Raw genomic sequence first — 25768 nt, 5'->3', positions numbered from 1 at the left:
TCGGCTGCTGTGCGCTGGCCTTGTCCTCTGCCGCGAATGGATGTGGGGCCAGGAGGATGCTCAGCAGGTCAGGAAGCTCCCATACAAGGTCTCCTGATGGGATTAAGACTCTTGTCTTGGGTGGCAAGTCGTGTGAGGGGCTCCTGTGCTGCTCCCATGTCACTCTGCTACAGGGCCAGAGCTGGTGCCAGCCCTCCCAGGGTCCCATCCTGCCCCACGCAGCCGTAACATGGTCCTGGGCCACCTATGGAGGCTTTTTCCAGCCCACGTCCCCATCCCCAGACCCTATGGCTTTGCCATGCCACCCTGAAGACTTCCCTACGTGAACCCATCTAATGCCAGTGGACTCATCCTGCGGGGATGCTGAATTTGGGGGACAGCCTGGGGCTCCAGCATGAGCTGGAGCTGCAATTCCCCAGAGAAGGACCACAAACCTCCCAGTATCATTGCCCCCCCTCCCCGGGGGGCTCTGCGGGGTCGGCGGGGACCACGCCGGAGCGAAGAATCCATCTGGAGGGGATTTTCTCGCTGGTTCTTTGAATGGGGACGTGAGGAACAAGCTGTTCTTCTCCATATTGATGCATCTCAGGCAGGGTCTCCATAGCGACTGCAGCACTTGAGGCTGAGCTGAGGCCGGATCCCAGCCCGTGGGGTGCCGCAGAGCCGGTTGTAGGCACGGGACAGCATCCCAGGTCCAAGCATCGCCGAGATGGATGTGGTGCCAGAGCCTGGCGCTCCATTCCACCCTCAGGACAGCCGTGTTTGTCCCCCCGTGCCTGCCCAGGGACAACCCGTCGCGGCTGCCCTGCGTTTTGGGGGGATGCACGGGCGTTTCCCATGGGTGGTCTTGCAGTCAGGCCCTGTGCATCCTCATCCTCCTTTTGGCTGTGGTCCTGGCAGCCCACCAGCACGTGATGGTGATTTTAGCACCTCGATCTGCGCTCAGCCAGGCCCCAGCAGCTCCGCAAGAGACGCAGCCGCTTGAAACACCTTCCCAATTTCTCCTGCAATGGGTGAGACCCTGGGAGACCACCCCTTCCCCCAGCCCTCCGACAGCTCCTGTCCCGCTGGGGTGGGGTTGGGGATGCTGGCTGTGGCTGCCCGGCTGTCACCAAGGAGACACGGTTGGTAAGTGCGGATGTTAAAGGCAGGGTTTGCCCTTAGAGATGGGAGGTTGGAACCAGATGATCTTTAAGGTCCCTTCCAACCGGAGCCATTCTGTGATTTCGTGTGATTCTTTGAAAATTGCCCCTGGATGGTCTCGGGGGTTGAAGGTGCTGGTGTGAGCGAGGGTGGGGGGCTCAGGAAGAGGAGAGCATCCTCCAGCGTCCTCCATCGGTGTCGCTACGGGCCGGATGCCAAACCAGACAATGGCGCAGGGTGAAGTCCCTTCCTCCAAGGGCCGTTACCAGGCTTACCAGCAGAAACACCTCCTGAAAGGTTTGTTTGGAACAGGTTGCCCAGAGAAGCTGTGGCTGCCCCATCCCTGGACGGGTTCAAGGCCAGGTTGGACGGGGCTTGGAGCAACCTGGTGTGGTGGGAGGTGTCCCTGCCCAGGGCAGGGGGTGGCACTGGGTGGGCTTTAAGGTCCCTTCCCACCCAAACCATTCTGTGATTCTGTGAAAGCGGGTTTCATTTTATTTAGCCGTTCCTGAGGGGGAAATCCGTGTGTATCATTGTAGGCTTTGCTAATCCTGCCGCCTCGCTTCCAATTACAGCAGCAATTCACAGAACAGAAATGCTAATCAACGCATCCCGACTCGGCAATTATGCAGTGAACTTCTCAGAAAAGCCTGCTGGACCCCGTTACCCGGTAGAGAAATTCATCCGCCTGTGAATGCCCTGCGTGAGGAGGGAGAGGGCAGGCAGACTTCGGGGAGAACGTCGCCCATGGCCAGCTGGGCCTTGGGGGGCTGCTGTGAGCTTGGGCGCACCAGAGGCTTTTGTATATACTAAAAAAGCAACGTTTTGGTGTTTGTTTTGTTTTTTTTTTTTTAATATCAGCAGATGGTGCTATTAAAGACAGCTGGGAAAGTGCAGCCCGACAAGAGGCGGAGGCAGGTCCACGTGAGCGTGGAGCCGCTTGCCCTGGGTTTGATCTTTTCAGAAGCTGTCGCCCGATTCCAAGCAAAAGCCATTTTTCTCCCGACCCTCTCCGATGCAGGAGAGAAAAACGACCCTGAGCTTTGCCCAGCTCCGGAGCGCTGCTGCTTTCCGACGGGCGATGGTTTGGGGTGGGTCTGACCCCTGATACAGAGCAACGGCTTAATTAATTACCTTCTGGGAGACATCGGGTCACTCCAGCCAACAAGGACATCACCACCGACTTCATGGGGCCGGACCATCACGCCTTGCCTCCGGGAGGTTTGCTGCCTTGGGGCTTATTCCTGCAAAGCGCACGAGAAATGTGACATTTAATACTATATTATACACTTGAGCATTTGCCCGATGGCTATAGTCTTTGTTAGAATATGATTTTAAAGAGCTAATATGTCAGCCTGTCCATAGCCAGAAAACTGCTGCCATCCCACCCGCTTATGACCAGTCAGGGGATTTTGCAGAGAATCAGCGGCTTGGGCGTTTATTTCCGATAAATGCTGGTTTCAAGAGCTACTGGGGGACACAGGACTTTGGAGGGACAGGGAGAGATGCTCTTTTGAGCGGAGAAGGAAGAAGCTTGCAAGTCACTTCCTAAGAGATGCCTTGGAGGATGCCCCAATCCAGCACCTTGCAGGGGTCGTACGGGATCTGGAGCTCTGATCTCGGGGTTTTGCACAGCGTTTCCACCCCATTTGTTTCCATCCCCTCAGGCAGCGACAGCCCGGGGATCCCACTCCATCCACACCGTTTCGCAGCAAAGGTCACTTCCAAGCCGGTGCTTTAGCGCCAAGTTGCCACACGCTCGTGATAAATGACTGTTCCCAGCTCATAAAGGCCCTATTGAATTTGGCACTCACTCAGAGGAACCCTCAGCAGATGCCATCCTCCTAGAGCCCCCGGGCGCCCAGGTTGCCGGGTCTGTATTCAAAGCTGACCATGTCTCACCTTTTTTCGAGCAGGAAGGTTTAAACGATAAGATCAAGAACTCCTCTAAAAATCATCTATATTCACATCCTGCCCCGGAGCTGGACTCTTTGTACGCGTCCTCTGCTGAAGGGCACGGCTTGCCCTCCTCCATATGTTAAAGCCTTGGCAGGCAGCACCGTGTCCATATTCCACGTCAGGAGCGCCGTACCCCTGGCATCAGGAATTCAAGGAGCAGATACGAGGCTGCATCTTTTATCTCCTTCCTTCCTTCCTATCAGCAGCCTGGTTGCCACTTCTTCTGTTACCACCTATTTAAGCAGAATTGTGCCTGATCTGTCACTTGCTTTTCTTCTTTCTGGCCGGACCGGTGGCATGGCCGCGGCCGCATCCAGGGGAAGCGGCATCTCCTTTTCACCTGCCAGAGTGGAATAAGGGCAGTCGCCACCTTCCTGCGAGGGCGTGATGGACGAGGGGGATGGAGCTGGATGCACCTGGGGACACAAGGACATGGCCCCATCCCACTCCACCTCCCAGACATCCCCGAGCAGCCCCTCGGCTACAGATGAATCACAGAATCACAGAATGGCCGGGGTTGGAAGGGACCTCTGGAGATCATCCAGTCCAACCCCCTGCCAGAGCAGGGTCACCCAGAGCAGATGGCACAGGAACGCGTCCAGGCGGGTTTGGAATGTCTCCAGAGATGGAGACTCCACCACCTCTCTGGGCAGCCTGTGCCAGGGCTCTGCTGCCCTCACAGGAAAGAAGTTCCTCCCCATGTTTGGTGGAACTTCCTATGCTCAAGTTTGTGCCTGTTACCCCTTGTCCTGTCCCTGGGCACCACTGAAAAGAGCCTGGCCCCATCCTCCCGACACCCACCCTTTAAGTATTTATAAGCGTTGATAAGATAAGATGTGCCAGAGCCTGTGATGTGTTTTGAAAACCAGTGGCCACCACAGTACCTGTGACACACGGGGGCTTGTGGATGCGGAAGGAGGACAAAGCTGTGCTCCTCGCAGCGGTGGCTCTGACGGGGACTGTCCCCTGCAGCCACCGCTGGTCCTGGGCATAGCAATGACCTGTGTCTTCAACCTCCATCCCTACTGACCCCACTCCAGGTGAAACCACTGCTAAATGTCATTAAGCTTAATTGTCATTAAGCTGGGTAGGGTCTGGGCTAACCCCAGGTGTAATCTCTTATGGGTAACTTCACCAGAGCCTTCCACCCACTACTTAAGTGCTCCGCAGGGTTAGGGCAATGCTGTGCTGGATTGGGGTAGGAGGTTGGCTGTTCTTCAAGATGTTTGAGGGGGAGCTGGGCAGCCTGGAATACCTTCTTTGTTATTCGCCAAAACACACGTTTGAGGAGCAGCAGCTTGATCCTGCCCACGAAGGCATGTAGGCTGCTGCCATTCCCCAGCCTGGGGGCATCTCCCCAGCCCCGCTATGTGAGCAGAGGAGCAAAGGTGGGCACGCTGCGCGGGCTGCTGCAGCGGCGGAGCCTGTGCATGCCCTGGAAGTAGTGCTGCTTTGAGGACAAAGATGTCTCCTATAGCTTTGACATCCTATTTTGCGAAGCAGAGACAAATACCTAAGGGCTTAAGAAACTGCCCCATCTAACAACAGGTTCTGGGTCCTTCCCAGCTGCCCCAGGCACTGGGTTGTTGCCACCTTATGGGATAGTGCGATGGAAGAAAATGTGTTTTTACCCAGGACTGTAATCTGCGTGGCTCTGTTATGCTCAGACAAGGGTTCAAGTCACTCAGACCCACAGAGTGAGGTGAGCTCTGCGTTTCCTTCTTGCCAGCAGATCTGAAGGGGCTTTAAAAACATAGCGCAGGGCTGGTAGCCCTACTCGGGAGGTGCAAGATGGCTTACAGCTGGGGAAACAGAGGCATGGAGATGTGGGATGTTTTTTGATCACCTTGTTGACTCATTGACTATCTGTGTGTATTGTCTCACCGTCAGTTCTGTCTCCAGCGTGGCCCATCTGGAGGAGAAGTGGAGGCAGGCTGTGCTGGGGAGCGCTTGCGCAGGAGTGCGTGTTCCATGCTTCGATGGGACGCGCGGAGCAGGTTGGTTCTCAGCATGTTCTGGTGCGGTGAGAGTGAGGGCCTGCAGAAGCTGTGTTGTGTCATGGTCACTTGAGGTGGGGCTGATGGACCCTGGAATCCCAGGTTGAGATGTCGGGACGCATCTCCTCCAGCATCCCGCCCAAAGCCTGCAGGTTTCGGAGGCTGCAGCTGCTGTATCGCAGCACACTTGGCTCTTTTGTTTCAGCTGGCAGGGAAAATGCCCCCTTTCCCCTTGCTTTGGGGGAAAATAAGGTCAGAAAGGGACTTGCTAGCTTCTTAGCAGTTCCCCGAGTGTGTTACCGGGGGAGCTTCCCAGTGAGCTGGCGGAGGGAAGCTGAGGCTGGGCGGTCCCTGGGGTTAGTGGAGCAGTAGGGAGATGCTCCACGCAAACGCAGCTCTCCTTAGAGGCTCGAACACGAAGAGCCCAGGCAGCTTGGCACATGCCGTTGTTCTGGGCTCTTTCTGGCATCGTATTTCTGCATACGTACAAAATCTTCACGAAAATGTGGGGGTTTGGGGCTGTGTGTATCTAGAGGCATCAATCGATGCCGTGAGCTGGGCTGAAAACGGCCCCTTGGGGTTTTTATGTGTTATCCCTGGCTGCCTGCGTGTGACTTTCCCTCTGATGATAGAAGGGCTAATTAATCGGTATACAAAGTGGAGGCTGCGTAATCCCTCCGTTATCTCTCCTTCCCCACTCGCTCCCATTTTGGCTGCTGCAGGGAAGCTCTCCGGGAGCAGCAGTATGGACTCTGCGCCTTCTGCCTCAGCAGTTTCTGTCTTCAAGGAGTTTTGCCTTCTCATAGAAGAGGAGAGAAGATGTTTAGCTCTCGGCTGCTGGCTGGGCTCCTTTCTGCTGGGCACCACCAGTAGCCGGGGCTTGCACTGCTGGATCGGAGGGCGCTGCCCACAGCGGAGCACCCTCGTGTAGCGATGGGGTATTCGCAAACCCAGTTAGTGATGAGTTACCTGGGCGGTATGACCCCAGACTCCTGCTCGGCAGCTTGCCCACTCTGGAAGCCATTCTCCTGCAATTTGGTAGGCTTTGGACGAGGTTTCGAGGCGTAGTCTTCCCGTTTAATGAAACCTGAAGCTGGGTCCTGGGTTCACTGGCAATATGAGGTATTTTCTGGAGTTCCAGTAAAGAGAGATTTCTGGATGTACACATCACCTCTGCTCACAAGAGGCTCAGACATCCTCATCATGAGTCGTTTGGGTTTTTTTTGATGTGACCAGAGATCTTCTAACAGCTTAATGGCCGATGAAGGCATCCAGCCTGCAGAGAAAACAATCTATCACTTGCCCAGGGAGCCAGAGATGCTGGTTACCTATCCCAGGGGGAATAATAATTCCCTAAATCCCATAATAACTGCAGCGCAATAGCTTTTGCCTCAACAGCAGAGAGGTTATAAGGTCTCCCTGCATCCGCCGTACGCTCCAGACAGAGGCGGGTGACGCAGCGGCGGCGCAGACAGCGGCTGGGAGCGATGCCGAATTCATCGAGGAGGGATAGCTTCCTCCAGGCTCAATTTCACCGTTGAGTGTATTTTTGCAATAGGAAAAGGTAGTTACAAGAAGGGGGTTATTTCCAGATGAGGCATGTCCCCGCTCTCGCTCGACTCTCCCTTGCGATGGTGCCTGGCTCGGTTTGGCCATGGCTCCTGCCGGCGATGAAGCTGGGGGCTGGGATCCCTTTGGCTTTGTGGAGAGCCAGGGTCCTGTGGGAGGACCCAGCAGTGCCAGCCCCTCCCTGGGCACTGCCACCCACCCCTCTGCAGGCAAGGGTGTTACTTGGGTCACAAAATCTTCTGCCACCCTGGTGATCACGGAATGGTGTGGGTTGGAAGGGACCCACCCAGTGCCACCCCCTGCCCTGTGCAGGGACACCTCCTACCACACCAGGTTGGTCCAAGCCCCGTCCAACCTGCCCTTGAACACCTCCAGGGATGGGGCAGCCACAGCTTCTCTGGGCGACCTGGGACAGGGGCTCACCACCCTCACAGCCAATTTCTTCCTCAGAACTCATCTAAATCTCCCCTCGTCCTACCGTGATCTGCTGCTGCTTGCACCGCTCCGGCTGTGCCCAGCCTGAAGCCCCTCCGTCGCTTCCACTCCAAACACTTCCTTGTCACAAACCTGTTTTTAGATGTATCGAACCCAGAGCTGCTGCCCTGCCCTTTTAACAGAGCAACACTTAATTCTGCTGCTGAGATCACAGGTTTCTGCCCGCACAGGGACACAGGACTGCCGGAATGGCTCAGCCCCAAGGTCTATATCCAAGCCCCCGACTCCCCCTGCGAGGTGGGACTCGTGGAACGGCCGTTTCACTGATGATGACAGTTTAATGCCGAAGCAGAGCTGGGAACAGAAGACAAACCCAGCTCCCAGCACTTCAGGACTTTCACTGCAGTTTGATAAATCCAAAAGGTTTTTTTAAGCAAGCTGTTTCTTCTCCTGGCAGCATAAAAAGGTTGTGCGCTTGAACAGCTGCTCGCTGTTTAAATGCTAATATTATTTCTGCTTTTCTCTGTGGGCTCTGCCTCTCTCTTTTTCGGAGGACAGGGCTCCAGCCCCATCCCACCGTGGCCACCAGGAGGGCTCCTGCTGCCCTGTTGCTGGCTGGGCAGCCCCTGGGCTCTCCGTTGTGTGGCTTCCCCAGCCGTGGTGGTCCACAAGCCCACCCGAGGCTGTGTGGTGGGGGCTGGGGGCACAGACCTCCACCATCCCACCAGCTGCTGCCTGAAAGCAGCACCCTGAAAGCAACAGGGGGAGGATGGAAAGCCACCTTTGGGGCAAAAACTGGGCAAAGGTGGCACCTCCATAGGTAAGGAGTACTTGGGGTAAACCTGGAAGGGCTTCCATTTCCCCTTGTGTCCCTAGTTCTGATGGTGGTGCCCAAATGATGATTGTAATTAGATAAATAACGTAGCTGTGCCAAGACCTTGCCCAGGAGGGCTTCCTTCACCCGCGCGCTGTGCGGGGCTCATACTCCTCAGCTCTGAAAGCAACTTTTTGCTTGGTGATGCTCCTCAAAAAGGGCCAGTTGGGCAACTGGTGATATTATCCTTCCAGGCCTGCTTTGACTCTTTCTCCTTCTCACCAAGGCTGGTTTTTCTCCATACCCTTCCCTCTAGGTAGGTCAAGAACCAAGACATTGGCTTTAAAGAAAAACACAGCAAAACTTTTCATGAGAAATCAACGATTTTTTTTTTTTTTTTGATCCCTTTGCCTCGTAATGAAGACGATCCAGACATTCAGCTCTCAGGGTCATGGGGAATGTCGTGTTGTCTATAAATCAAGCTGTGCCGTGCCACAGCTTAAATTGGACACCCCAAAATTAGGCAGCTTTTGGGAAATAAGCGCTTAGCGCTGGCCGCAGGCAGGCCAAGCGGCGCTCAGCTTTGGAAGGAGCTAACGGAGAGTGGAAATATAATCTTGGTTTTTTTTTCACTGCATATAAATGAGAACCCGGCCTCTCCTCTCCTGGCCTGTCAGGCAAAGTAGGAGATAGATCTGGAAATCTACTTGCTTGGGGATGGCTTTTTTTTCATCCTAAGTAGCTTCTCTTGCTTATCCGCTGAGCGATCAAACGGAGGCCGTTGATTCATTACCCCTTCTGCTTGATGCATGGGCTGCAGCTTATCCTGGGCACCGCACTCTGCTCTCGGAGCTCTTCTCTAATGCCAGCGCATTAACAGGGAGGGAGCTGCTCTGCAGTGTAATTACGGGGAACGTGACATTCCTGGATATTTTCCTTCCCCAGACACAAAGGCTCCAGATTTCCCCCGGGTTCCTCAGCGCAAAGAGCTGAGCTGAGGGTTAAATCGCGTGGGAAGGAAGAAGTCTGCTCGTGAAAGTCCCTTCCACACCGGCATCGAGGAGTTTGGAAGCTGAGCCAGCCCTCGGCAGCAAGCAGAAACCTCAGACTGGGGCAGCAAATGTGGCAGCTGGGGGTTGAAAACAGCTTTTAAGGTGAAAATTAATCCAGCCCAGCTGGGTGATGGGGGGGAGGGAGGGGCTCTGATTAGAGGAGCAAAAATTGATGCCCAACTTGCAAGTCAAAGCAGAAAGTGGATGCAAAACCCTGAACATGAGGTGTCTGTCTGACACTTCCATAACCAGCCAAACGAAACCCCATCATCTCCTACCCTGCCTTATTTTATTTTAATTTTTTTTTTTTTTTTGCACCAGCCCCTCTGAGCGAATCACTCTGGCGGGTTCCCTTCACAGTGTCCCAAGCCATAAAGGGTCTGTTTGTGAAGTTAATACCCTCCTGCAGCATTTATCTAATGGGTAGTTTGGGGGGGGGGAACAAAAAACCAAACAATATTAAAGTGTACAGTGACTTCACACGAGGGTCTCCTGGGATGTCAAAGAAGCTTGAGGCCTTTTTACACTTTTTTCCCTGCCAGGGAGGGCAGAGATGAGCGTTGCTTTGTTTTGTGCTTGAGGGATCTCAAGAATATCCGATCACTTCAATTTTTATTTTTTTTTTTTATTCCTGATGTAAAAAAACATTAGAGAAATCGGAGTAAAAATAACTTGCTTTCTCACTCGGTCGTATTTTCAACAGCTCATAATGTCCTAGTCCTGCCAAAAGCCACAGTCCTGCCAGCCCTGGCGTCAAGGACTGAATTTGCAGCGCGAGAATAACCAGGTAAGACAACGTCAGGAAAAAGAGCAGGAAAATCCTGAAGCTTTCCCCGCCCCCCCCTCTTTGTTTTGCGGGTCGTTTTACAGAAATACCCTGGCAGGAACCAGTGTGCAGCCCGAGCCGGGAGAGCTGGGCAGCCTCGTGCCTGTGACGCTGGCCTGGGGACAAAGCCCGCTCCCGGAAAAGCCCCGTGATCTGCCCTGTCGTGTGGTCCCGTTCGAAACTGGGCGATTCTGCATCTTTGAGGACAAAACCAAACGTGGTCGCCTTCCTAACGTGCGGGAAAGCCAGGTGGTGGGACAGTGGGGAGAATGGCAGCTTAATTCATAGAATCATGGTGTAGTTCGTGTTGGAAGGGACCTTTAAAGGTCATCCAGTCCAACCCCCCTGCAATGAGCAGGGACACTTATTTGCTTTTTTCATATATTTATGTTTATTTTTGGGACATTTGTTGATTTGTGATGTGACTACGGCAGAGCCATTGCTGCAGGCAGAAGCAGGGGCGCAGATGGGTGGCCGAGAAGCAACCGTGGAATGCTATTTTCCTCCTGCTCCCGTAGTTCAACCTGTCCCTGGGTGTTCGTGGCCGCGGTGGTGATGCCACTACCTGCCCTTGCACCCCCAAACTCCCTGCCAGCACCGCTCGCCCGGCCCCCAAACAGTTTCTTTCTGTAATATAAGGCATGGGGGAAAAAAAGAAAATAAATAATCTCCTTTCCAATTATCTGGCACAGGATCCAGAGCTGCTCCTTGGGGCCGTCTATGAGCTGGAACAGGTCCCATCTTCACAACTGGCCAACTTCACTCCTCCGCCCGCCGCATCCCCGAGCGTGGTCAGGGTCAGTCTGACCCCGCGTAACTGTTTGCCCCATGGGAAGAGCGAGAAACAACAGCTCTTCGTCAAGATAATTCCATGTTTTGGGCCAGTCTGCCAGGTACTGTAATGTAAGGATGTGAGAATTGGACTTAAAAACATGCGATAGCAACTTTAATGTCAAGCTCCGCCAAAAAAACAACCTGAGGAAAGAACATTAGAACACTAAATATATATATATACATATATTGCCAAAAAACCTTCCCCTTCGTCTGCAGGAATATGGCAACAAGAATTCAGGCGGCTGAAAGGACTGATGCAGGGAAAGACTAATAGAGCTGATTATTTCCATGTTGAGAAGCTGATAGATACTGGGGGTGTGTGGGGGGGATGTCCTGGACGGATGGGGTCGCACAGCCCGAGACCGGGAGCCGTGGATGAAGGGTGCAGCCAGCACGGCTGAGCTGCCACGGGGAGAAGCGGGGAAAGGGCTGGCTGGCGGCCAGGAGACTCCGACCGCCGGATCAATAACGCTGCTTTAGATGTAAAGAGTGTTTGTGGTGAACACAGTGAGGAAAGGCTGGGGGGTGTCTCAACCTGCGGATCGTTACGGTTTATTCTGCTGGTCCTAAAATGGCAATAATGGGGTGAAGCAGGAAAAAGTGTCCAGGGAGGTGGTATGTTTGAGGTCCATATGTGGAGGGGGGGAAATCCTGTATGGGCAGATGCGGCCAAATTGTTCTTTCTCCCCCCAAAAAACAGGAGTTTCTTAGAACAGAGGAGACTGGTGGGTGCTACAAGGTCTGGCCATCCTTGCAGTGAGGTGGTTTCTCCTTCCCATCTCTCTTTGATCACAGAGCTCATCTCCTGCCACGGTCTGGCCACCGAGGCTCTCCCAGCACACGGCGAGGCTATGCATGGCAAATTTGGGCACTGGTTTTGCTAAATTGGGAGCTGACAGGGAGACATCGGGCTGTCCGACGGCATATTTGAATGATGGAGTACTTAAAAGCACATGGCGCTAACCACGCTTGCAGCAGCCAAAAGGGACCCGATGGCAGGTAGCCTGGATCAATGACGTTGGGCTGCCCCGGTCACTGGTTTCTCGGTGAAATCTTTTGATTCATGGGTGCTCAGGAGCCCAAAGGATGACTGGACTTCAGTGGAGCGTTTGGGGATGGCTGGGAGCCAGGGAGAGGGGCTAAAAGAGGTTGGCAGAGCCCTGGAAGCAGAATGGGAGGCTGGAAATAGGATGAGATGATGCTAACGGGGTGGGGAAGGGTTTGCCTGGCCCCCCTTGTCAGCCCTAAAGTGATTTGGGGAGCCCCAAAATTCCCACGCGCAGCATACGAAACAGGCAGAAAATATTATTTTCCATGAGGTGTTAAATAAAAACCATTGCTAATGATGTCTTCTGCCATCCCCGCTGCATTTCAGGGCAAAGCTGGTCACCGCAGGGGCTGCTAATTCCTTACTGCCAGCGGTTCAGGCTGCAAGGTGGGGTCACCACCTCCTGCTAGAAACCAGCAGTTGGTGCCACTGGATGCTTACGCATCGCTTGGATGGCGTTCACCACCCCCAGCTGGGTTCTTCCTACACCTCTACCAGGCCCCCAGCAGCAGCTGTGGCTTCCTACGGCCCCAAAGAAATGAAATTTCATCTAAACGAAATTAGAGGGTTTGGACGGAGACCAGGCACTGCAGATGTGCAGCCAAGATATTACCATCTGGACTCAGAAGCCTGCAGTGCCATCCAAAACCTGCACCAAAATTTTAGATTTTTCTTTCCTTTCCAACAAGATTTCCAGCTTTTGGAGTGACGAAGTGGAGGGGGGGAAAAAGCCCCATCCCTCAACAGCGCAAACTGGGCTGTGGAATGGGGGAGCTGTTTCCATGAAAATTAGTTCACGTGTCTAGGCAATAAGCAGAGATGTGTAGCGTTTTTGGCTTTGAGTGCAGGTTTCCGGAGATGGGAAGGTGGCGGGGAGAAGGGCTCATCCCTCGCGGATGTGGTGTGAGCTCCTGCCGCAGCTACATGGCTGCAGTTTGCTCCTCTGTGAGCCCCTGCTTAGCTCAAGGCTACATCCATTCCTTCTCCAGCAGCGCCTTTGTGCTGCCGAATATATCAATATTAATGATATTTATATAAAGCACAGAGCTGAGGTAAGCAGTATACTGATAATTTATTTCATTTATTTTACAGGTTTGGCCTTCCCCCATGTATTTCATCCCACCTGCCTTTTGCCCACTAGTCCATGTAACACCAATAGAGCTGGGGAATGTTTCCTTCCTTCTCCAGTCCCCCTGCCCGAGTTACTGGATGGCTGATACGCTCTTGAACTAGCAAATCACTTAAGGTTTGTTATCTCCTGGCTTCCTGGCATAAGAAAACCCAGCTTCTAATCGCGTCTCCTATTTTCTAATGTAACTACTTCATTTCAATTACTTATTCTTTGTAGGATTCGTTGCTATTTCCTTGCTTTTGATTACTTTTTCAGTGACATGGAGAGGGTGCTGCTTGATATAGAGCCCGTGTGTGCATGTCTCATATATGCTTGGGCAGTTGAATTGGAAAACTGCGGACTGCTCCACAAAAATGTCCTGAGACGTCCATAGATCAGCCTGACATCTAGATTATTTTCGGCTCATCCAACCCTGTGATATTGATGACCCTGTCAGTAAGAGCTGGGTCCACCGCGGCCGGTGTTTCTGCAGAGTCTCGTGGTCGGAGCTCCTGTTCCTTTAGGATATCTGAAACCACCGAGTGTTAGCGGAGAAGCTGTCATACTGTTCTTACTTGATGCATCAACATGAAAACTGCTGTTGGTTATGTCTGCAGGGGCAAACTGAGGACACCAAGAGCCTTTAAGATGTTTGTTACGAAACTGCTGACAGGATCAGTCAGTGTCAGTTGCGGGTAGGAGCTGAGAGGTTGCAAGAAGCCGTATCAGCTGGCCTGGGGACATTGGTTTCCATGGGCGTCTCTGGGGATGGACAATGAACGCACAGGGGTCTGGCCCTGCTGCCAGGCAGCCGTGTGCAGTCTGGGCTGTGCCAAAGATCTCTTGTGCATTTCAGCCAGCGCTCCATGCACGGCAATTGATGCCCGGGTGGCTGCGGTACCTTGGATGTCCATCAGAAATGTGTGATTGTAGAGAGGAAGGTGTTCCCGCCTGCCTGCCACCTCAGCCTCTGCTGCTGCTCAAGTTCAGCCCTGTGATGCTCGAGCAGCGGGGCAGAGCTGCATGCCAGGCTCCTCAGAGAGATCCGAGTCTTCCTCTGCAGAGTGGGTAGAAGCTGGATGCGCTGACTCCAACAGGGCAAAGAGCCGGGGACCCAGGACACAGCGGTGACGGTGGGTTTATGTCTGCTCAGGTGAGGTGAGGACACAGACTTTCATATCCCTGGTGACCTTTGTGCCATCCCATGGGGGAGCACGGCCATGTCCTCAAACCACAGCAGCCGCAGCTGAACGTGGCACAGGTACTGTTGGGTCTTATCTGAAAATGATCCTAAATCATAGAATGGTTTGGGTTGGAAGGGACCTTAAAGCCCACCCAGTGCCACCCCCTGCCCTGGGCAGGGACACCTCCCACCACACCACGTTGCTCCAAGCCCCGTCCAGCCTGGCCTTGAACACCTCCAGGGATGGGGCAGCCACAGCTTCTCTGGGCGACCTAGGCCAGGGGCTCACCATCCTCAGAATGAAAAATTTCTTCTTAATATCCACTCTAAATCTCCCCTCTTGCAGCATAAAACCCTTCTCCCTGCATCCCATGGCTCCCCCCCTGATCCAGAGTGCCTCCCCAGCTTTCCTGGAGCCCCGTTAGGGACTGGAAGGGGCTCCAAGGTCTCCCCGGAGCCTTCTCTTCTCCAGGCTGAACCCCCCCAGCTCTCTCAGCCTGTCCTCACAGCAGAGGGGCTCCAGCCCTCCCAGCATCTCCGGGGCCTCCTCTGGGAACCGCCATGACACCCAGCTGCTCCCCGATCTGTCCCAGACACCGGGCACAGCCTGTACCTCAGACGGCAGCCCTCTCGCCAGCAGGCCCCCGGAAGGGGTTGTCGGAGCCGCTCGCTTTCACCGCCCCGCTTGGTGAGAGGCTGCCCCGGCCCGGTTCAGGCCCGGACCCGCCGCCATGGCCCTTCGCTTTCGGAGGCAGTTTGGCCCGGCCGCCGCGCCGTAGGGGGGGTTGCCATAGCGACGAGCGGCGCGGCCCGGCCCGGTGTGGCGGCGGCAACGGGAAGAGGCCCCCGGGGCTCCCCCGACCATGTCGTTCCGCGACCTCCGGAGTGAGCAACCCCGCTGAGGGACGGGGAGGGGGGCGGGACGGGGTCCCCCCGAGCCCTCCCGGGCTGACCCGGCTCGTTGGGGCCTGCGGGGCGGCCCCGGCCCCTCAGCAGCCGGGCGGGCCCCGCTTTTCCTCCAAGTTTTGCCCTATAACTTCACTTAGAGATCCGGGAGGCAGAGGGTTTCTTGGGGCCTCACCGGTGCCTCCGGCGAGGGCTACAGAATTTTGCACAATTTTATTAAGAATTTGATTTCTTTAAATTGCCTGGTAGGGCTATTGCACTTTTAACAGGCCGAGGGTTGGCATGGCGCAGCCTCTGCGTAGCGGTGATCGCCGCAGCCTGTATTTATGTTTTATAGAGAGAAGCTGTTTTAACATTGTTTCTGCCCAGTGAGTCTCTTGTTAAAAAGTCGCCTTTCTACTCGGGCGTATTATCTGGGGAAATTATATATATATATGTTTAAAATTAATCCATTCATGCTTTTTTATGAGCAGTACTTTGACCAGGGCCTGTCTAATGGTAAATGACTGGTATGCTGTCAGAACCGGGGCTCTTGGTAAGGTTTCTGTTGGATGTGTAAGAAGGAATCTCTCCCCTTGTTTGTTTTTCAGATTTTACCGAGATGATGAGGGCACTGGGGTATCCCCGGCTCATATCCATGGAGAATTTCCATACCCCAAACTTCATGCTCGTTTCAGAAGTGCTTCTCTGGCTGGTGAAAAGGTTGGTGATTAGGCTAACGAATGTTGGGGCTGATTCTGGGATGTGGGATGTGTGCTTGCAGCTGAGGTTTTGGTGTGAAACTGTAGTAAGAAGTTTAAAGAGCAACATAGTGATAATTAGTCATTCTTTGAGATCTACTCTTCTAAATATCAGATAGAAAACATGGTAGTTAAATGTGCAGGTTTTTAGTTTAATTATACAAAAAACCCCAACTTTTTAAAAGTGTTTTAATAGCTGAAGTAGAAAATAAAATTACTCAGCCCTGGCAGAGATAGCATCCTGAAGGTGGACATACTTATTTGAAGGTATCTTTCATATAATTTACAAACTCCGTTACCATCCTGCCTATACCTGACCTTGTACCCTAAACAGGGTGATATATAGTGAAAACTTCTCAAGATACAGTTAGTTCTTACCTTGTTGCTACAATTGTTATTCATTCAAGTTGGTGTTGTCTAGGATCCATGCCACGTTTAAAAAAAACTGAAACAATACTGTACTAATTTGCTACTATCCAGTTGTAGTTTCACACCCACTTAACCCGTTGATGGACTTCGGTTAAATGTTTATGAAACTTGAGGTGCTAATCAAATTATGTATATCCTTCTTTCTCCCACGTAAGTGAAAAAATAAGGTTTTTAAGCTGTTCATAATGTAGAATATTACAAGTGAAAAGATGACAGTGACCCATTTGCCTGATTGCTATTTTTTGGCCTGGATTCATAATTAGTATCCATTAAGTATAATTACCAAGCTGTTAGAAATTTGACGAATACTGTTGCAATTGTAATAAAATAGGGAAATACTTACAACTATTCAAATTTATTTGGATTAAGTTACCTAAATAGTCTTTAAAATACTGCTCTTACACTGAGGGTCTATATTACTGGTTGTTTTCAACTCGGGTATAAAAACAAAAATCAGCTTATCCACCCAGTATGTAACAGTAAAATAACAGAACAATTGAAAGAAGACAAAAATATTGTTTTTAAAATGTGCTTCTCTAGTGAACCTGAACACTTTTAAAAGCTTAAACTTCTGCGTTGTTACTGGGAACCTTATGTCTAATAGAGAAGTGCTTCGCTTTCAGACCAAATAGCAATGGAGCACCGGCATCCTTTTCTGTTACGGGTCACACTTATATTTGACACAGACAGCTTTTCCAGCTTCTAGAAGCCTTTTAAATACGCTTTAAAGCAGAGAAGCTACTTTGCGTTTGGCTTTCTCTTAATTCCAGATGTGATGTGAAAGCAAAGATTTCAGGCTTTTTTGCCTGAATGTTGAAAATCTCAAAGCTTTGTAGAAGATTCTGGGAACTTACTTTTTTCTTCTCTGGTTCCTGTAGGCTGGTGACTTCTAGAAGTTTCTGTATTTTACTGGTGTTTTTTTTAAAAGCATTTCACAGTCTTTCAGTTTACATTTTTGTAAATTTTGTTTACTTTTGAAAGTAATGTGTTTGAAATTATGTCTGTGAGTGTGAACTTTTCTTGTGTGTTTTGACAGAGTGGAAAGGTCTGGTAACATTTTAAAGGACAAGTGGCTGCTTTTGTTATTACCAACAATAGTAGTCCAATACAAGTCATTTTAACATACCACCGGAAAGGCTGAGATTATTAACTTGGTCATATGCTTGGTGTTTTAAATTGTGGAGCCACATGTGATTAAGTTTAGTTTGATTTATATAGGCAGCTTGGGATTTAAGTAGTAAATTACTTCTGAAAATAAGTATTTCACAGACTGGATTGAACCAGCTAAATTTTGCTGCTTTGCAAAACTGAAAAGATGTATTCAGGACCTCACAGTAACAATTCCTTCTGGAGAAGCGTCTCAGGTTTTACAGCTCTTGCAGTTTGTACACAAACCTGTTATATGCATGTTTGATTTTTGCCTCACAAGTGAACCAGTCTCGTTAATATTGTGCATATATTTCTTGTCAGACTCTATGCGTGCTTCTTTCCACAGGTATGAACCTCAGGCTGATATTCCTCCTGATGTGGAGACAGAACAGGACCGAGTTTTCTTCATTAAGGCGGTGGCTCAGTTCATGGTAAGCCTGCCTCAGGAGTCGTGCTTAAGCACATCGAAATACTGGTTCCATATTGGCTTAAATGCTTTCCCTCTAAAACCCTTACAATTTCCTTGCAATGGGTGGCTGAGTATGTATTGTGTTCTTATGCTGTATGGTGTGTCTTGTGCTGTTATAAACTTGAATGGGCCGGAATCGGGATGACTGATTCTTTTGTGTGCTTGAACAGTCATAACTTCTGATGTTTTCATTATGATATAGAATCGTAGATTGGTATTCTGAGCCTTCTCACTAGATTGAGCCATATTTTTCTCAGATCAAATCTTTTATGGCATTATACATGAGCATACTTGAATTGGGCCATCAACTTTTTTAGTCTCGTGGAATAAAATAACATTGTCCTTCGTATCATCATTCCTGTTATTTTCATGCAGCATGAGCCTTTGCTGTTATGACACATGAGCACTCTTAATCAGGTTGAAAAAACTTAATAGGGCTGCGGGTGGGTCTGGAAGCAATGGAAGTCTTTATGCTAATTCCAAAAATTAAATTCTTATAATACTTTTTTAATTTTTAAAATATATTAAAATGACATTCTAACCAAGCCAGCTTTTCCCTTCAGATTTGTGATGACATCCACATAAAATTTCTTGATTTTACAATGTTCAAAGCATGATACGCTTCCGTACATATCAGAATGCACTTTTGAGCCCTGGAACATCATAGGAATCTGTAATGAACAGATCTATTTTGTTTGGAGGGATTTCCTCCCTCCAAATCAAGCATGTTTTAAAAGGACAAGTATGGTAGCAGAAATAATATTATGCGTACATTTTCCTCTTAATAACTGATTTCATGTAAGAAATCCCAAGGGTTTTGAAGAATTATGTAATATGATTCAGAAAATGAAATGAATGGAAATTTCTTTCATCGTCCTGTACTTATTCTCAGTTAATAGTGCAAGATAATATGGGGATTATTGTAGGTATTCAGCATTTTCAGAATGAAAAAAGCTTGTAGATGTTTTCTTAATAATTCACTGTCTGTGGAACCCACAGTTATCTTCTCCAGAAGCTAATAGCTTTATGCGTCCATAGCCAGATGTGAAATTTGATGGAGGTGGATTTCTCAGAAGAGAATATCAGGATAGATTAATCATCAGGAAATATAACGAGAGTATTGCTCTCTTTTACTGAACAAGGAGTAAAGATGTGTTAATTTTTTACACAAATTATGTATTGCTCCGTGTTACTGGTAGTTTGAGAGCTCGCCAAATGTCTCCTTTTCAGACCCAACAGTTCCTAAAGTGTCTGCAGGGTTGTTCTACGTGGGTTTTTAATCATTTGTCCACCTAGAAGTGTCCTAGTCTGTGTGGCTCAATACCTGGCTCCTGCCCGAGCCCACTTGGATCCAAATTTGAGGTAGAGTGCAGCAAAAAGCTTCTGATGGGTTTAGTCTCATAGCAACACATTCATGAAAACATACTTAGCAAACCAAGGTACCAAACTTTTTGCAAAAGGTAGACATATTTGTTTTTTAAAACGTGATGGGAGAAGAGATTGACGCAATTTCTGCTCATAATCATCCTGAGTGCTTTCCAGGAAGCATCACGCATTCAATTCCCATTTCAGCCTGTGGAGATTTAGACCCAGAGAGTACCCAGGAGACTATCCTAAGCATTAAACGAGATGGCGACATAAGAGCAATCCTCATTCTTCCTATTGAGAATGTGCCATTGTGCAGGAAAGAATGCAAAATGTTTGGGCTAGACAGGCTAAAGACCAGGACTCTGCTGGACCACCCAGCTGGGAGTTCTGGTTCTTCCCTGGGCTGTTTCTGCATTTCCATCACGCTGTCAAAATTTGGTTCTGTGATAATAATAAAGCAGATTTTAAAGTAAAGCAAACTTTCCGGCTGCTGATGCCATTCTTGCAGTGTATTTCTGTTTCTCTTTTCTATTGCATGGTAATAATCCGATCTTCAGAATAGATGGAGGTGACTTTTAATGATACTTTAAATCTACTTAGAGTTGTTATAAAATCAGGGACTGTCTCAAGCTTTCCAAACATGAAGTTACATTCCTGAGTAAACAGTGTCATTCTGCCAATCTGAAAAATATATGTACTTGTCTGTGTATTTTTTCCTCTTTTTAACTAGTGTTTGAGTGAAAAAAACATTGTTTTTTCCTTTTACTAGACATTGATTTTTCTTTCTTGGGGTTGAAAGGCACTGAAATTGGAATTCCTGTCTTTAACAACCTCCTTTATGATGTGGTGCACTAGTCGTCTTTGTGTAGGAGATGTTTAACAGATTCTGTCAATTTAATGACTTGCTTCTCTTAAAATTTAATACCTACTATTTCTATGATTAGTTTGTTAGATTCCTCCTACTGAAAGGGAAGGAAGGAAAATATACCAGGCTTTCCACTTTGTGTATTGGCTTGTTTGAGGTCACACTGGTCAAAATTCTCAAAAGCCACTAGGGGTTTTTTTGCCATTAAGTCTCGTATTCCCCCGACACAGGGTGTACAACATCATAACCTGTTCTGGAAGTTTTGCCTTCACTTTTCAGCCGAGTTGCTGCCTGCAGGAAGCAGATGTAGAGTCACTTTTCTCTGCTGGGTTGAGATTTTTGGGATGCGAGAGGCAAAAGGTAAACATTTCTTGGAAATGGAAACCTGATTGTAAAGTCACAAAGTTTGACAAGATGCGTATGAAGAAACGTGGGCCAACAACTATTTGCTTTGTTTCCTTTGTCCTTTGAAAAGTTGGAGCTAAATCTGTGGTTTGAGATGTGGTCCTTCTTTTCTTTAGTTTCACAGGGAGTTTTGCTGCAGTCAGTCAGTTATTCAGTGGAGAGCAGGCAAAACCTGTACTGACCATTTAAATGTTGGAGTCTTTTACCCCAGGTTGCAGGACTTGCAGTCAGAGCCCTGGCGGGTGTGAATTGCTTATGGAAACACCATAATACCAAAGTTGTGTGATACCACCAGTGAATCGTGGATGGATTCTTTCTGCCACACAATATTCCCAAAGGATAAACATTTTGGTAGAAGTTTCATCTTAAAAAGATACTGAAAAGATGATGTTAAGTCATTTGGATGCTTAGTTTTTGTATTCATAACCGATTCATGGCCAGTTTTTGTTTGCTTGCTTCCTTAGTCGTGTCATCAGGAAGAGTGCCCCCAAATTTTACCTAAACTTTGGTGTTGGTTCCTTGTGGCTCTTCGTTTAGGATATAATCTTGGCAGGAATTTCAAGAACAACAATTGTGTCCTTTCTGTGACAGATGTTATCACTTCTATTATCCTCATTTTCCCCCTTTATTATTTTGAAGTATAAAAAGATAATATTATAATTTTTAATGGTTTTTTCCTTACTGGTCTGTCTGTACTTTTCAGAGATGGAAGACAAGGGAATAAAATCACCAATATAGTAGCAGGGAAGAAAAATTGAGAGAAACAATAAAATATTCTGAAGGTAGTGCTGGAAGAGAAGACAGTTAAATTAGGATAATTGATCTTATTCTTGTAACTCATTAAGGGTGAAATTTACCTCTCTGCAGCATCATCACAAGACCTGGGCAGCACTTAAATTCAAATTAAGTTTAAGTGGAATGTAAGTGGTGCACAGGGTTTTTGCTGATCGTCATGCAGGGAAGAATTAATGGATAGTTTGAATTTTTTCATTCTGGCAATTATCTGCAAATGTTCTGATGTGCAGAAAGTGCACATGTTTCAGAAAAATTTCTTCTAGAAACATCAGTAATATGGTGAGGCAAACTTGTGTCTCCAAACAGGAAGATTTATTTCCATAAAGCAGAGCATGGTGGCCCCAGAAAGAGCTTTTGAGTGAAGTGTGAAGAGGTAAATGAGGAATTTGTTCTTTGTGACACGATGAATCCATTCTTTCTTCCCAAAGGCTACCAAAGCTCACATAAAGCTCAACACTAAGAAGCTTTACCAGGCAGATGGCTACGCGGTGAAGGAACTGCTAAAGATCACCTCTGTGCTTTATGGCGCTATGAATACCAAGGGAGTGGAACGCGCAGACCTGAGTGAGGAAGACAGCAGCAAATTCAAGTTCGATCTTGGCTCAAAAGTAAGGAGAACTTTACTCTTGTTTTGGGCAGGGGTTTTGCGTTAACTTAGGAAAAAGAAATCCATTTTCTCTCTGAAACTTAAGTAGGGAATGTTTTCACAAGGAACTGGCTATGGTTTTAACTCATACTTTCTGTAGTCAAGGTTATAGGCTATGATTTGCTTTAATCTCTGTGAATTCTCAACCAAAAGCATAATAAAAGGCACCAGTGGCGCAAACGTGGTTATCTTTGGTGTGGACTGCTGTTGAAATCGTAGAAGTGTTGGAGTAGGCCAGAATAAAGACTACTTTCTCTCTACTAACCTTTTGCAACCGGAGGAGTTTGCAAAATACTGACTGAAAGGTCTTTTTTGAGCCCATTTTCACCGAAGAAAAGGGAAATCTCCATGGTACCCTAGCAGACATCAAAGCTGTTCAAGCCCTTAAAATAAACACCGTCATCATTAAAAAAAACCCAACACTTTGTTAAATAAGAGGAACTCCTGTTACTTCTTTGTGTTAGTTTTAGCACTCTTCTATATTCTGATATTTTTAGTCCTCAATTTTTTTTATAGCTATACTATGTCATGCCTGCTTGTTAGGCAATAGTACTACCATTCTTGAAAAAAGGGCAGAACCATAGGTGATTTTTCCTCTCTGTACGTCTGGTGTGCCCCTCTGAAGAAAGCATCTGTAGAAATAATAAAAAAACACTTGTCGATGATCAATATTTATATTAATATTTATTAGCTATGCAATGTGCTAGTCACGTTCCTTACGGTATATATATACTTTTTACTTTTGCATATGAAAAAGATGATGTTTCCCTTTGGCCTGGGCAGCGCATGAACCAACAACCGGCCGAGTCACAGCTTTGAGAAGGTTTTTTGGTTGGCCTAAAGTGATTGGGTTTCACCCAGAAGCCTGGGTCTAGATGGGGCCTCATCTAAACCACTTTAAAGCTAAGAGACAGGCTCACTCTGATTCCGGTGGACAACCTCTTCAATACTATAGCAGAGTTTTGGCCACTGTGCTGCAATTTTAACATCAAAATGGGGGGAAAAAACCTGTTGTGGATTTTTTGGGGGATCCTGGGGATTCTCTTTTGCTATTGAGTGCTGTTTCTGTGTTTCCAGATTGCTGACTTGAAGGCAGCGAGACAGCTTGCTTCCGAAATCACCTCCAAAGGAGCAACTCTATATGACTTACTTGGCAAAGAAGTTGAACTGAGGGTAAGTACAAGCTGGAGCGTGTACAGGAACTTGTGTTCATTGGCTGCTGCAAAGAAAAAGGGTGAAAAAAGTATCAATAGTTAGTTAATGACTGCATCTAAAATGAATATTCTCTGAGTAGAAGGAATGGGTCTAAACAGTTCAGCATTTTCTCTTCATCAGGAAACTGAAATACTCTCTGCAGAACCGCTTGGAAATACTAACTTTATATGTACATTTTAGTGGTGGGGATAGATATATTCTGAAAGATAAATAATTAATGCCCTTAGTTTTCCAAGTGCAAGGCTCATTATTTCTGTTACAGTAATTGAAGGCCTCGTAAGCCCGCAGGGTTCTTCATATTCTTTAGCTTAGTTGTAAAATCACAAGCTGTTGCATGAAGTCATGGAAGCGTCCTGAAACACTGCCAATAAGTTTTTCAATTATTTCCTTTAATGCATTTATCTGCAATGCTGGAGGTTATTCGTTTTCTGAAAATAGACTTTTAAAGAAGGGAAACCCTGAATGTGCTAGTACTGTTATTGGTAATCTTCAGATTTGCAGTTTCTGAGCTGTAGGAAGCACAGCCTCTGAGAGCAGTAGACTGGGTGCCTTGACGATTAATGCTCCCAGATCCTTGTTTGATGGAGTACAAGTGTTTCAAAGGGTAGATGATATACAGGGAACATTATCTGGGGAACATTGCCTTTTCTGCGAGATACGTTAGCATGGTATGCAGCAGTGTGAAAAGCATTAATATTTTAAAAGGGAGAGAGAAGCCATAATCCAGTTTAATTCAACATACACGATAGTTACAAAACTGTTAATCAGTTACTTCTCATCTTGCATTCTTTGCTTGATTTCTTGGCTTTGAAATAGTTTTTGCATGAATACTGCCTAATATGTAAATGTTTGCTCTGAGCATTAAACCCTTTTTTCTAAGTACAGCACTTCTAAGAACTCCGCTAAAAAGTCAAGTATAGGTCAGTATAAGGCAACATTTTTAAAAAGTACTCGAGCATTGGTTTGAAATTGGGCATTATTTGATCGCTTTAAATCAAGGCTTTTAGGAGTCAGACTGACTTTAGAACTGGGCCCTAGAAAAGGGACTTGCACAAGTGCAGAGTGCTGAAAGCATGAAATGGAAAATCAAGAGACGAGTAAGTGCTGCAGTGCAGCCACTTCTCATTGGATCCATTAAGAAATCTTCAATGGAAAACTATTTAAAGGTGCAATTTCTAAAAGGACGGTCTTTCTTATATACAGTAGCGAGCACGTGTTTCTCGTGGCATAACGACTGAGTGCACAAGATGGGGCTAACTAATCCTATATAGGTACCCAGTTTATATTTTGCAAAAAGGTTTGACAGATTGAACTTGTTGTATTTAAGAAATCCTGTCTTAGGAAAGATGACCTTTGCTTCTGTCTCATTAGCTCTGAGTTTATACCCTAAAAGCACAAGGTGACACTATGTGACAGCACAGTGAGAACCTCCAGAGAGCAGCAGAAGAGACTTTCAAGCTCTGTTCCTTATGATTTGCGACTGGTTCCAGCCTTCTTCAGTGATTCGTTAAAGCTAAAGAACCCATTTTTGGTTTGTGTGTTAAATGCCAAGTTTTGTACATGAGCGTGTGACAAGTTTGAGACATGAGCCTGTAGCAAAGCAAATAGGTTTCAGGGTAGAAGCCAGGAGGTTGCGGTAACCAGTTGTTCAGTGGAATTTGTGAATTTTTAATTTGCCCTTTTTTTCATTATAAGCACCCATCTCCGCCTTTCGCTTGAAGTATGAAATTTGCTCATCAAATGCGAGGCTTAGAGCCAAACACTGCTGTTTTCTTCCACCGCTGTTGGGTCTGATAATGCCCATGGAAGTCAGTGGAGCTGTGGTTCTTTTTAAGTAGCCAGTGTCGAGGGCAGCCCTTCTTCACTTCACACCACCTTCTCTGGATCCTTCACAGACTTGGTGAGGTGCTCAGAAGATGACAGGGATGGCATCCTCTGCCTGCCCCTCTCACCTGGAATCAGGTGGGCAGAAGTAGAAGTGCAATTAATTCTGGCTTTGTGTGGGGAGTTTTGTCTGTGGATATCAAATTAGTTGCCATTAATCTAAGGTTCCTTTTATTATTTTTTAATGTGAAGATTATTGATTTCCATTGCGTATTTTCTTTTGACGTTGCGTGGCTAAGTAATGGACACACTAAATTGCACTGGCAGAGGGATTGTGCTATTACAGGGCGGTAGGAGAGCAGCATGGTTTATTTTTTCATTACATTTTATATCCTGAAACCTGTTGCGCATATTAAATGCATCGATGGCTGTGATATTGTTTTAATGAATTTGAAAACATGGTAGTTTTGTGTTACCTGAACCTCTTCCCCTGCCCCAATCCATCCATTTCTGAATATTTAAGTGAAGAATCTCACTATCTAGGCGAAAACAGACTGATGATATATCTTGTTTCTGTTCAAAGTGAAGACTGCTTCATTTTCCAGTAAAAGAAATGCTAGCATTTGGCATTAATGGGTTGACTAGGTCTGTTCTTATAGTCTGAGCAGCTTTTGGGGAAAGATCATTGAGAAAAGTGAAGTAAAGCTCATTATTTCCTGTAGAAATGTTGACTCTAATTTGTGTCACCACCTTTACTTTCTTTATTGGAGTCCTTTTTGCACGTAACTTATATAGAAACTGTGTAGAAAAGCCTTATACATTAGATAAATTTTATTTTTTCAGGTCATGGATCACTTTTTTTTTAAATAAATTGCTTTCTGAATGAAAACAAATTTCAGATAGGGAAGAGTTTATTAGCAGAATGGTTCTGTTCGATGCATTGTAGGTACATAATGATGTAGAAGCATGTGCGTGTTTAGCGGGAA

General features: G+C 47.7%; 1 protein-coding gene across 2 annotated transcripts in view; it reads left to right on the top strand.

Moving 5' to 3' along the window:
* Nucleotides 1–14623: 14623 nt before the first annotated feature.
* Nucleotides 14624–25768, top strand: part of CLUAP1 (clusterin associated protein 1) — a 75565-nt gene continuing 64420 nt past the window's right edge. Inside the window, exons 1-5 of one of the 2 annotated variants that reach the window (XM_074598260.1) lie at nucleotides 14624–14856; nucleotides 15468–15579; nucleotides 17542–17626; nucleotides 21526–21705; nucleotides 22821–22916. In XM_074598260.1, coding sequence (XP_074454361.1) covers nucleotides 14835–14856; nucleotides 15468–15579; nucleotides 17542–17626; nucleotides 21526–21705; nucleotides 22821–22916 — 495 coding nt within the window. In that variant the 5' untranslated portion in view covers nucleotides 14624–14834. The remainder of the gene's footprint in view (nucleotides 14857–15467; nucleotides 15580–17541; nucleotides 17627–21525; nucleotides 21706–22820; nucleotides 22917–25768) is intronic. The other variant, XM_074598261.1, reaches the window with a different exon arrangement.

Source organism: Larus michahellis, chromosome 8 (assembly GCF_964199755.1).
Source record: "Larus michahellis chromosome 8, bLarMic1.1, whole genome shotgun sequence".
Lineage (NCBI taxonomy): Eukaryota > Metazoa > Chordata > Aves > Charadriiformes > Laridae > Larus > Larus michahellis.
The sequence above is the reverse complement of the archived record's forward strand: the minus strand, read 5'-3'. Positions and strand labels throughout refer to the sequence as shown.